At 42.7% G+C, this 13,547-nt stretch overlaps 1 protein-coding gene across 1 annotated transcript; it reads left to right on the top strand.

The window, feature by feature from the left end:
- Positions 1-908: 908 nt before the first annotated feature.
- LOC110880486 (probable DNA-directed RNA polymerase subunit delta) lies at positions 909-11,001 on the top strand. The gene is made up of 2 exons (XM_022129007.1): positions 909-1,446; positions 10,820-11,001. Exons 1-2 carry the CDS (start codon positions 909-911, stop codon positions 10,999-11,001), a joined length of 720 nt encoding a protein of 239 aa, XP_021984699.1.
- Positions 11,002-13,547: the final 2,546 nt, after the last annotated feature.

The following is a 13,547-nucleotide window of genomic DNA, read 5'->3' as shown; positions in this document are numbered from 1 at the left end:
AAACTGGTGCTGAACTGCCTAAAGACAAAGATGGAAAGAAAGAAAAACATGTTGAAACGTTAAAGGTTCAAGAACCAGAAAAAGCTCAAAGTGTTGAGATTCCAAAGGAACCAGAGGTGCAGAATGTTGAAGTACCTGATGTTGAAGTTCAAAAGAAGACATGTGGTGATGATTATGTTGAAATCACAGGGTATAAAGTTGCTACACCTCCACAAGATCAACCAGAATCCTCATAACCAAAGGATACATCTTTTGATTATTTGTTTGTAGGGCTTCCACTTGAAACTGGAGTATTCAGAGAAGATATTCCAAAAGAGGATTATGATATGTTTAACAACGAAGTTGTGAAAGAATTGTTAAAGAAAGTTGCTGATCTTGAAAAAGCTAAAGCTAAAGCTAAACGTGATGATTTAAAAAGGTAGAGTGGAGGGCTGATGAAAGCACATGATCAAATAAGGATGGTTTTGATAGACCAAGAAGAAAAGTTGAACAAAATGAAGGATGATGCTCATGATAACTCTCAACTGTTTGAACTTCTGACAGCAGATATTTCTACATTGAATGTGAAGATAAAGAATCTGCAAGATGTGAATCAAACTCTAAATCAGCTTCTAAGTGAAATGAGTGAAGCTTCATCGAACGCAATGAATGTGATTAAGTTAGAAATGGAAGCAATGAAAGCCGATAAAGTGATGAAAGACAATCAGCTCAACATGTTATATGCGGTCATGGAAAGTCATCTAAAGATTGATGTTCATGCGGCGTTCAATGAGATTGACGTAAAAAGGGCTGAAGAGCGAAGAATTGAAAGAGAAAGGCGACTGGCTGAAGAAGCTACACAGAGAAGGAAAAGTGCTATTGAAGAAACTCAAGAAGCAGGTGGTTCTTCAAGCTAAGTTGATGTGGAAATGGTTGAAGCTGAAGCAGATCCTTTGGGATTCGTGCTAGTTGGTGAGTCTTCTGAATCTCTTGATCTTAATGATATTCTTCACCGAGTATATGTCTTGCAAAAGAAAAAGAAAGAAAGAGAAGTGTTGATGTTGAAATGGAAAGATGAAGAAGAAGTAGAGGAAGAGACTTCGAATTTTATTCTTATCGGTAAAGCTTCTTCAATACCTTACAGCATGAAAGAGATTGTTCGCCAAATCAAAGTTAAAGAAAGGCGAAGAGAAGCTAAGATAGCTCGAGGAGAGATTGTTGATGATGATTCTGATATAGAATTGTTTGGTGATGAAGAAGAAGATGAAGATGATAATGATGACGATGATGACAAGTCTGATAAGAATGATGATAAAGATGACAAGAAGAATGATGATGATGATGATGATCAGGGTGCTTCTTGGTTATTGGTTGAGAATCCTAATGTTCAACAAAGGATTGAAGAGTTGCTAAACGATGAAATCAATGAGCAGGAGGATGATCTACATCATGAAGCCTCTACATCTGGTAAACAGCATGTCAATCATGTATTCCTCTCAAATCCAACTGTTATTTTCTTACATGCTCAACATGAGGGGGAGCTCGAGGTTTTGAGGACCAGGGTAGAGATGTTGGAGGAATTTGTGACAACTCGAGTTTCCGACTTTCACTTTCGCATTAAATGCACGATGACTTGACTGTTTAGTTGTTGACTTGCTTGACTTGTAACTGTACACCTTGTGTTATAATAAAACGTATTGTGTTTGCATGTGTTTGTGTTTGGTTGCATTACATGAAACCTTAAACTGTTCAATGCATGACCCGACGAATCAAGTGATTCGCCATGACCCGATCTCGACGAAACAAAGCCTGTTTCGTCAACTTGATCTCGACGAAACAAAGTCTGTTTCGCCGGCCCATCAGATTTGTCAAGCCCATTAAGGGCCCAGGACCAGTATACGCCTATAGGTTATACGGAACCGCTCATTTTGACACACTTTAGCAAAAATCAGAAAAACCCTAGGGCTCTCTTTCTCTGTTGGCGGCAACCTAGTGTCTCCGAAGTCTCGAACCGATCTAGTTGCTTCCCTGTTCGTTGCGGTTAGTGTTTATCTATGTGTGATTGCTTTTCTATATCATCAATTACTGTTCTTGTTTGAAATCATGAAGGAGCATGCCAGATTATGATTGTGTTCATGTTTTGTTTGATGGTTTTGACTAGGCTATGATCTATAGCGTCAGTTGATGTTTGCAAAACTTATTAATGTTATACGGATCAAATACACGTTAAATATCATGAATCTGCCTACATAGTTATACCTTGCTAATCATGTGTTAATTTGATGATGGTGTGTGGTATTGAATGATTTCTTTATGATGATTCTGTACGATGATTAGATGATGATTCTGTGATTGATGATGATTGTATGATTGTATGATTGTTGACGGCTGTTAGCATGATTAGGGTTTCCTGTGATATTGTGTAACTGTTGAAATCGTAACTGATACTTGACGTAACTGAAACTGGTTTACGAAATGGAAGTGTTGGCGAAACAGATAGGGTGTTTCGCCAAGGGGTAATCGACGAAACTGGATAGTGTTTCGCCAAGGGTAGTTGACGAAACAGAACTGTGTTTTGTCAACGGGTTGAACGACGAAACAAGATAGTGTTTCGCCAAAGTGTGTTTCGCCAACCTGTGTTTCGCCGACTTGAATAATTTGCATAGTAACCTGACTTAACTCAGTTAGAAGTTAACTAGATTGATTAACTGCTGTTAAGTGGTATGCATGACTTGTATGATATTGAATACATGTTTAGTACTTCTGTGATTATACCTATACGTGAACAATTTGAATACAAACTGATTGTGTATACGTGCATACCTTAGGAAGTGATTGATTTACCTTGAGCACATACTTAGCATACCGAGCAAACCAAGGTGAGTTCACACAAGCCAAGGCATGGGGTTCCCACGGTGGGAATGGGGTTGGATGATTTATTCATACATGCTCAGATGATAGAATTAAATGGTATGGTCCTCAGGGTGAGGAAAGGTAATGATAAGATACGACTAGACTAGTATACTAATTGAACTGATCTTCGCACACACGCTGGGGTTGGCCGCGATATTATGACTGATCTTCGCACACCTGCCTTGGAAAGGTCGCGAACTATATATACTAAAACTTCGCACACATGCTAGGGTGGCCGCGATACAAATATACATAGTCTAGAATACTTGGAATTTTTCCTTAATCCTCGCACACATGCCTAGAGGGCCGCGATGCGAACCAATACGATACATGACTTAATGAACGAACACAAGGCTTACTATACTATTACAATTACTGAACTATAAACTGTGAACTCGCTCAACTAGTTGTTGACTCTCTGCTGCATGCCTTGCAGGACCTTAGGTATATATGGAGCTTGCACAAGGGGGAGCAGGTTGTTGTGGGCACGGATCGTGAATGTTTCGTTAAAACACTTTATGACATTTCGTACTTTATTATGTTGGGTTTTATTTATACGCTTCCGCTAAACAGTGATAACATACTTATATTTTGAACACCTTTCATATTGGTAGTTGAATGACATTTACTTTTACTTATTGATTACATGTTCAATATGATTGGTGGCTTGATCCTGGTCAGTCACGCTCCCAAGCGGTGATACTCCGCGTGTGGTTTTTTGGGGGTGTGACAGATTGGTATCAGAGCCATTGGTTATAGAGAACTTGGTTTTAATATGGAAAAACGTTTTTATTAAAACCAGACTATAACCAGAACAGTGCTCTCAACGATCCACAACGACGCTTCGCTCCACGTGCAAGACTCAACATCCTAGGTAATAAGGTTTAGGTTTATTACCTGCTTGCTAGAACTATATAGAACTTTGCTCGTAGTATGCTTAGATTACATTGCCTACTATACGTCATTACACGAGAATACCTATGTGCTTACACTCTTCTGTCATCGCACTACTCGCGAACCATTCTCACTTATTCTACTTTTACTATGAAGATCATGTCTGGACGTGTGAACATGACTCAAGCCCAGTTGACGGCTCTTATCAATGAACGAGTAGCCGCGGCACTTGCAGCTGCACAAGCAGGTAGTATACCTTGCGGATGGGATACACACTAGGATCTTTGAATCCTACATTCCTAAATCAACCTTTGTATTTAATATTGTCCTATTCTATGCACAACAGGTCAAAACGCTCCACAACCTGTCTGCACATTCAAGAACTTCATGGACTGTCGTCCAAGCACATTCAGTGGCACGGAAGGAGCAGTGGGACTACTCCATTGGTTTGAGAAGCTCGAGTCGGTATTCGAGATGTGTGAATGCCCTGAGGCTCGCAGAGTCAAGTACGCCACTGGTACTTTGGAAGGAATCGCGCTAACTTGGTGGAACGCATAAGTACAGATCCTAGGGTTGGCAGCTGCTAACGCCACCCCTTGGAATGATTTCAAGGAGCTAATTAAACGTGAATACTGCACACGGGAAGACATCCACAAGTTGGAAGACGAGTTTTACCATTTGAAAATGACTGGGTCAGAAATTGAAGCTTATACCAAAAGGTCAAACGAGCTGGCCGTGCTGTGTCCAACGATGGTGGACCCTCCGATCAAGCGCATTGAGTTGTATCTCAAGGGGTTAGCGCCAGAAATCCAGAGCCATGTGACATCGGCTAATCTTGACAACATCCAGGCTATTCAGCGCCTTGCTCATCGTATTACGGATCAGGCAGTAGAGCAGAACAAGCTGCCAAAACGCATCAGTGCTACCACTACTGCTGTTACTACTTCTGTTACTCCCAGTGACAACAAAAGAAAATGGGATGGGGATTCCAGCAAGGGATCAGCTTCAGTTCAGTCACAGGTCCAGCAGCGAAAGACTGACAGTTATCAGAGTCCCAGTCAGCACTCTTCAGGTAATCAGGGGCAGGGTGGATATCGGGGAATTCACCCACTATGTAATAAGTGCAACAGACACCACAGTGGACGGTGTCGCAAGGAACGTTGTCAGAGATGCCTCAAGTTAGGGCATGAAGCTAAAGACTGCAGGAGTGCGCGACCTGCGAATCAAAACCAGCAACTACAACTACCAGCTCCACAGAACCAACAGCAGCAGCCACAGCGTGGAAACCGGGGGTGTTTCCAGTGTGGGGCAGAAGGTCACTTCAAACGTGATTGCCCTCAATTGAACCAGAACCAGAATCACAACAACAACAACAACCAGTGCAATGGGAACAACAACAACGGGGGAAACAACAACAACAATGGCAACGAAGCTCGGGGTCGTGCTTTTGTGCTGGGTCGGGGCGACGCAATGAATGATCCCAATGTGGTTATGGGTAAGTTTCTTCTCGACGATATTTATGTTACTGTCTTATTTGATTCGGGTGTGGATACAAGTTATATGTCGTTAAAAGTGAGTAAAATGTTAAAACGTACACCAACACCCCTAAACACCAAAAATGTCGTAGAGTTAGCAAATGGTAAAAGTGTAGAAGCCGCACATGTAGTCAAGGGTTGTAGCATCGTTTTAGCTGGTCAGACCTTCTCGATTGATCTTATACCATAGTTTTGGGTAGTTTCGACATCGTTATCGGTATGGATTGGTTATCCCAACGTCACGCAGAGATTTTATGCAAGGAAAAGATAGTTCGCATTCCTCGTTCTGGCAAGGAACCTCTCGAAGTTCAAGGCGACAAGAGTGGTGCTGTGGTTGGCATCATCTCTTTCTTGAAGGCTCAGAAATGTTTACGAAAGGGGCACACTACCATCTTGGCACTTGTTACTGATGTATCAGCGAAAGAAAAGAAGTTGGAGGATATTCCGGTAGTACGCAACTTTCCTCAGGTGTTTCCTGAAGACTTACCTGGACTACCGCCTCATCGTCAGGTCGAATTTCAAATCGAGCTCGCTCCAGGAGCAGCACCGATAGCTCGAGCACCGTATCGTTTAGCTCCAACTGAACTGGAGGAACTGTCAAAGCAGCTACAAGAGCTCTTGGAAAAGGGCTTTATTCGTCCAAGCTCTTCGCCATGGGGAGCTCCAGTATTATTTGTGAAGAAGAAAGACGGTACGTTCAGAATGTGCATCGACTACCGTGAACTCAACAAGGTGACGGTGAAGAACCGTTATCCTCTTCCGCGTATAGACGACTTGTTCGACCAGTTGCAAGGGTCGAGTTACTACTCCAAGATAGACTTGAGGCCAGGGTATCATCAGCTGAGAGTCCGGGATGAGGACGTCTCCAAAACCGCATTCAGAACTCGCTACGGTCACTACGAGTTTCTTGTTATGCCATTCGGGTTAACGAACGCGCCTGCCGTATTTATGGATTTGATGAACAGGGTGTGCAAGCCGTATCTAGACAAGTTCGTTATTGTTTTCATCGACGACATTCTGATTTACTCCAAGAGTCTGGAGGAACACGAGCAGCATTTACGATTGATCTTGGAACTGCTACGAAAGGAACAATTGTACGCCAAGTTTTCTAAATGTGACTTCTGGCTTCGTGAAGTCCACTTTCTAGGCCATGTGGTAAACAAGGATGGGATTCATGTTGATCCATCCAAGGTGGATTCAATCAGGAATTGGCCTGCGCCTCACACTCCAACTGAAATACGCCAATTCTTGGGTTTGGCGGGTTACTACAGGCGATTTATCAAAGACTTCTCGAAGATCGCACAGCCGCTTACACTACTGACACAGAAGGGTGTCACCTACCATTGGGGAGATTCTCAGGAGACGGCTTTCCAGTACTTAAAGGATAGGCTTTGCAGCGCACCTATTCTCTCATTGCCAGAGGGCACGGATGACTTTGTGGTTTATTGTGACACGTCGATACAGGGTCTTGGGTGTGTATTGATGCAACGGGATAAAGTTATTGCTTACGCTTCGCGGCAACTCAAGGTTCATGAACGGAACTACACGACGCACGATCTAGAGCTGGGAGCTATTGTTTTCGCGCTCAAGATATGACGACACTACCTGTACGGTACCAAGTGCACAATTTACACCGATCACAGGAGTCTTGAGCATATCCTTAAGCAAAAGGATTTGAACATGCGTCAACGAAGGTGGGTCGAACTTCTGAACGACTACGAATGCGCCATCAAGTACCACCCCGGCAAGGCCAATGTTGTGGCTGATGCCCTCCGTCGGAAAGATACTACACCTAGGCGTGTACGAGCTTTGCAACTCACCATTCAGTCCAGTCTTCCTGCACAGATACGAACTGCTCAGATAGAAGCATTGAAACCCGAAAATGTCAAGGCTGAAGCCTTACGCGGCTCAAGGCAACGAATGGAGCTGAAGGAAGACGGCGCCCACTATGTAACAGGGCATATTTGGGTCCCACTTTATGGCGGTTTACGAGAGCTTGTGATGGATGAAGAACACAAGTCTCGCTACTCGGTACATCCAGGGTCGGATAAAATGTACCACGATCTCAAAACAACATACTGGTGGCCTGGCATGAAAGGCCACATCGCGACTTACGTTGGCAAGTGTTTGACATGTGCAAAAGTCAAAGTGGAGTATCAGAAACCAGCGGGCCAACTTCAGCAACCCAAGATACCGTAATGGAAATGGGAAGAAATTTCCATGGATTTTGTTACAGGCCTACCCAGAGCCCAACGTGGGAATGATACTATATGGGTGATCATGGATCGACTCACCAAGTCTGCACACTTCCTGGCTATTAAGGAAACGGATAAGTTCTCCACTCTCGCAGACGTTTATCTTAAATAAGTTGTTTCGAGGCACGGGGTGCCCACCTCCATCATTTTGGATCGGGATGCACGATTCACGTCAGAGCTATGGCAAGCGATGCACAAATCTTTTGGCTCACGGTTAGACATGAGCACGGCATATCATCCTCAGACGGATGGGCAATCTGAGCGCACGATCCAGACTCTCGAAGACATGCTTCGGGCATGCGTCATCGACTTCGGCAACAGCTGGGAAAAGCATCTCCCTTTGGTGGAGTTCTCATACAATAACAGTTATCACACCAGCATACAAGCCGCTCCATTCGAGGCATTGTACGGGCGTAAATGCCGGTCACCTCTCTGTTGGGCAGAGGTGGGGGATAGTCAGATCACGGGTCCAGAAATTGTAGTGGACACCACGGAAAAGATTGCGCAGATACGGCAACGCATGGCGGCAGCTCGCGACCATCAGAAAAGCTACGCGGATAAGCGTAGGAAACCGTTGTAATTTCAGGTCGGGGACCGGGTTTTACTTAAAGTTTCACCCTGGAAGGGTGTGGTTCGCTTTGGCAAGCGAGGCAAACTAAATCCGCGGTGTGTCGGACCGTTCGAGATCATAGAGAAGATTGGCAAAGTGGCCTACAAGCTGAACCTACCAGCTGAACTCGGTGCAGTTCACAATGTCTTTCATTTGTCAAATATGAAGAAGTGCCTGTCAGATGAGACCCTCATAGTTCCTTTGAAGGAGCTCACTATCGACGAGCGGTTGCAGTTCGTCGAGGAACCTATTGAAATCACGGACCAGGATGTTAAGGTCCTCAAGAACACGAGAATCCCTCTTGTTCGAGTTCGTTGGAACTCCCGTCGCGGCCCAGAGTTCACCTGGGAGCGTGAAGATCAAACGAAACTCAAGTATCCCCAGTTATTCGGAACCAATGCAACCACTACTGAGGGTGAAGCTGCTACAGCAGAATTTCAGGACGAAATTCCAAATCAACAGGGGGATGATGTGACACCCCAGGAAAACCAATAAACGATACAACTTACCTAGCTTCCTCAGTAATCGCATGCTAAATTTCGGGACGAAATTTTTTTTAAGTTGGGGATAATGTGACAACTCGAGTTTCCGACTTTCACTTTCGCATTAAATGCGCGATGACTTGACTGTTTAGTTGTTGACTTGCTTGACTTGTAACTGTACACCTTGTGTTATAATAAAATGTATTGTGTTTGCATGTGTTTGTGTTTGGTTGCATTACATGAAACCTTAAACTGTTCAATGCATGACCCGACGAATCAAGTGATTCGCCATGACCCGATCTCGACGAAACAAAGCCTGTTTCGTCAACTTGATCTCGACGAAACAAAGTCTGTTTCGCCGGCCCATCAGATTCGTCAAGCCCATTAAGGGCCCAGGACCAGTATACGCCTATAGGTTATACGGAACCGCTCATTTTGACACACTTTAGCAAAAATCAGAAAAACCCTAGGGCTCTCTTTCTCTGTTGGCGGCAACCTAGTGTCTCTGAAGTCTCGAACCGATCTAGTTGCTTCCCTGTTCGTTGCGGTTAGTGTTTATCTATGTGTGATTGCTTTTCTATATCATCAATTACTGTTCTTGTTTGAAATCATGAAGAAGCATGCCAGATTATGACTGTTTTCATGTTTTGTTTGATGGTTTTGACTAGGCTATGATCTATAGCGTCAGTTGATGTTTGCAAAACTTATTGATGTTATACGGATCAAATACACGTTAAATATCATGAATCTGCCTACATAGTTATACCTTGCTAATCATGTGTTAATTTGATGATGGTGTGCGGTATTGAATGATTTCTTTATGATGATTCTGTACGATGATTAGATGATGATTCTGTGATTGATGATGATTGTATGATTGTATGATTGTTGACGGCTGTTAGCATGATTAGGGTTTCCTGTGATATTGTGTAACTGTTGAAATCGTAACTGATACTTGACGTAACTGAAACTGGTTTACGAAACGGAAGTGTTGGCGAAACAGATAGGGTGTTTCGCCAAGGGTAATCGACGAAACTGGATAGTGTTTCGCCAAGGGTAGTTGACGAAACAGAACTGTGTTTCGTCAACGGTTGAACGACGAAACAAGATAGTGTTTCGCCAAAGTGTGTTTCGCCAACCTGTGTTTCGCCGACTTGAATAATTTGCACAGTAACCTGACTTAACTCAGTTAAAAGTTAACTAGATTGATTAACTGCTGTTAAGTGGTATGCATGACTTGTATGATATTGAATACATGTTTAGTACTTCTGTGATTATACCTATACGTGAACAATTTGAATACAAACTGATTGTGTATACGTGCATACCTTAGGACGTGATTGATTTACCTTGAGCACATACTTAGCATACCGAGCAAACCAAGGTGAGTTCACACAAGCCAAGGCATAGGGTTCCCAGGGTGGGAATGGGGTTGGATGATTTATTCGTACATGCTCAGATGATAGAATTAAATGGTATGGTCCTCAGGGTGAGGAAAGGTAATGAAAAGATACGACTAGACTAGTATACTAATTGAACTGATCTTCGCACACACGTCGGGGTTGGCCGCGATATTATGACTGATCTTCGCACACATGCCTTGGAAAGGCCGCGAACTATATATACTAAAACTTCGCACACATGCCAGGGTGGCCGCGATACAAATATACATAGTCTAGAATACTTGGAATTTTTCCTTAATCCTCGCACACATGCCTAGAGGGCCGCGATGCGAACCAATACGATACATGACTTAATGAACGAACACAAGGCTTAGTATACTATTACAATTACTGAACTATAAACTGTGAACTCGCTCAACTAGTTGTTGACTCTCTGCTGCATGCCTTGCAGGACCTTAGGTATATATGGAGCTTGCACAAGGGGGAGCAGGTCGTTGAGGGCACAGATCGTGAATGTTTCGTTAAAACACTTTATGACATTTCGTACTTTATTATGTTGGGTTTTATTTATACGCTTCCGCTAAACAGTGATAACATACTTATATTTTGAACACCTTTCATATTGGTAGTTGAATGGCATTTACTTTTACTTATTGATTACATGTTCAATATGATTGGTGGCTTGATCCTGGTCAGTCACGCTCCCAAGCGGTGATACTCCGCGTGTGGTTTTTTGGGGGTGTGACAGAATTGGGATTGAAAGATGGGAAATTTAAATTTGATATCGAAGATGAGATTCCTCGGTCACCAGCAAAGGAGTTTGAGTTTAGGTATGCTCATGAAGCTGATCACTACAATGATGTTATTGTTGAAGATGCTTCAGACTCCTCTGATGAAGAAACTGATTTCCATTATTCTGGAATTGATTAAACATTTCCTTCGTTGATGGAAATGTTCAAGGATCAAAATGAAGATGAGATCAGAAGGAAAATTATGGAAAAGGTTTCAACTAAAGGTGTTCCAGAAACCATCCCAAGAGAAAATTTACCTGAAGAAAGGAAAAAGTGGTTCAAAGTGATGCCGAAAGAAAGAAAGTCTCTCAGGGCACTTTAGTTCTTTACTCACAGCAAAAACATCTCATGGGGTGACATTTTATCATGGGGTTATCTTGAAGATCTCCAGGTCTACGCCATTAGACGGGAACAGTGGGTGCAATATTTCGAATATCGGTCAGACATAAGGACCCTCCTGTGGTGGGATGTAGATGAGTTAGTCAAGACTAAGAACATCAAGCAGTTCTATCATGGTGTGGAAGAAAAACAACATGATCAGCGCTTGTGGAACTATGTGAAGTCGTAGGCTAAGAATGGTTATCCTGATTGGAAGCCGCAACAACTAAAGCAGAATGTGACCATGCTGGAGAACGGAGAAAAAGACATAACTTTGGATGTTAAGCCTCCAAGATGTTTGAAGAACATGCCTCTTAGGGCAATGGAGCAGGATTTTCATGATTTGTTCGTAGGTTGGCATTATAATGAAACAATAGCTGAGGCAGTAATTTCGTTGTTTGACAAGTCAAAGGGAGAGTCGAGGAGAATCTGCATACTAGACCCGATGTGGCTAATAAACTGCTCAAAGAAAGATATTGATTGCTTATTCTACAACAAAATAGTGTATGAGAAAAGTGACAAAGAACAAGATTTGCAGTATCAAACGATCGTGGATGTATGCTTTGCCCAAGACATCAATTCAGGAAGGTATTGGAAGTCGAATTGGAGAGATCTTGAGATTGATGCGTTCCTAAAAAAGTACAAATGAGAAAAAAGATCAAAGGCTATATCTGAAAGGGCAGCAAAGCTTGGGAAGATGAAATTTATGAAGCCGCCACCAACAGGTCAAACGCCAATCGAGAAAGAAGAAAACATGATTCCCAAGTGGGACCGAAAGAGTGATGGTGATCCAGTTTATAGAAAATGGTGGATCGAGGAAGGAAGGCTCATAAGGCAAAGAATGTTAGAAGAAAGAGCCGAAAAGAGAAGACAGAGAGCCCGAGAACGAAGACGTAACAGGAAGGATTAAAGACTGTGCTGGAAGGAACTGCAGCTACATCCGAGGGGGAGTCTGTTAGTGTATGCGTCTGTAGCTTCCGTCAGTTTACAGTCTTGTTTTGTATATGTTTTGGTAAACAATTATGCTATGTATGTATGTTAGATAAAACGACAGATCAGGAAGTGGCACTTGGATGTAAAAGTGTTGACCTAAGATTGACCTTGTGTCGTCCGTTCGGATGGGCCATCCAATCGGACAGCTGTGTCGTCCGATCAGTCAGCACTTACCATGCTCCTGAGCTGCCTATAAAGACCCCATCAAGGTATGTCATTTAGGACTTTTGCAACTTTTGCAACTCTTAGATCTGCTGACACTTTGGTGTACTCTGTCAAAGTCTGACCTTCTACTGGAACTTGTACTTTCATATCATCGTAATAGAAAGTTCAAACGGTGTTTAAATGTTGAATACTTTGTCGTACTTCTAAGACTTGATCCAAAGGATTAAGCACTTTGATCAAGATCGGTTCATCTACTTTTGCATCAATCAGATCCAGTACAAACCGGACCTAACAGAGGGGAATCCGATTTGACATTCACGATGGGGATTAGTCTCTTAAGGATCTTTTTAACCTGTCGATCCTCGATTGAAATCAGTTTCTCAATGAACCTCAGGTTTTCATCAATTTGCACATCATGATGTGGTATAACTATTGACTCATCGCCTAGACATTTCTTTAGATTTGAAATGTGGAACACATCATGTATTCCACTGAGTTCCTCAAGTAGCTTAAGTCCATAAGATACGGAACCGACACATTAAGTTATTTTGAATGGTCAAATGTATCTCGGCTCAACTTGCCCTTCTTTCCAAATCTCATTACACCATTCGTAGGTGATACTTTCGATAATACCATGTCCCCAATTTGGAACTTAAGAGGTTTTTATCTCTTATCAGCATAGCTTTTATGCCTATCATGAGAGCTTTGAGCCTGTCACGGATCTGTATAATCTTGTCCGTGGTCTCCAAGACTATCTCAAGTCCTGATAGTTGGCTTTCTCCAACTTCAGTCCAACAAGCGGGCGTTCTACATTTTCTCCCATACAAGGCTTCAAATGGAGCAGCCTTGATATTCGTATGATAACTATTATTGTAAGAGAATTCAATTAGGGGTATGGGATCATCCCAACTACCACCTAAATCAAAGACACATGCTCTCAGCCTATCCTCTAATGTTTGAATTGTACGCTCACTCGGACCATCAGTCTGTGGATGGTAAACCATAATAAAGTTTAATCGCGTGCCCAAAGATTGTTGGAAACTTTTCCAGAAATGAGATGTATACTTAGTATCTCTATCAGATACACTATGGATACTGGCACTCTGTGTAAGGACACAATATTGTCCACATATAATTTAGCCAATTTAT

This window comes from Helianthus annuus, chromosome 8, assembly GCF_002127325.2.
Source record: "Helianthus annuus cultivar XRQ/B chromosome 8, HanXRQr2.0-SUNRISE, whole genome shotgun sequence".
NCBI lineage: Eukaryota > Viridiplantae > Streptophyta > Magnoliopsida > Asterales > Asteraceae > Helianthus > Helianthus annuus.
Note: the sequence above shows the minus strand (reverse complement) of the source record. Positions and strands in the feature narration are given on the sequence as shown.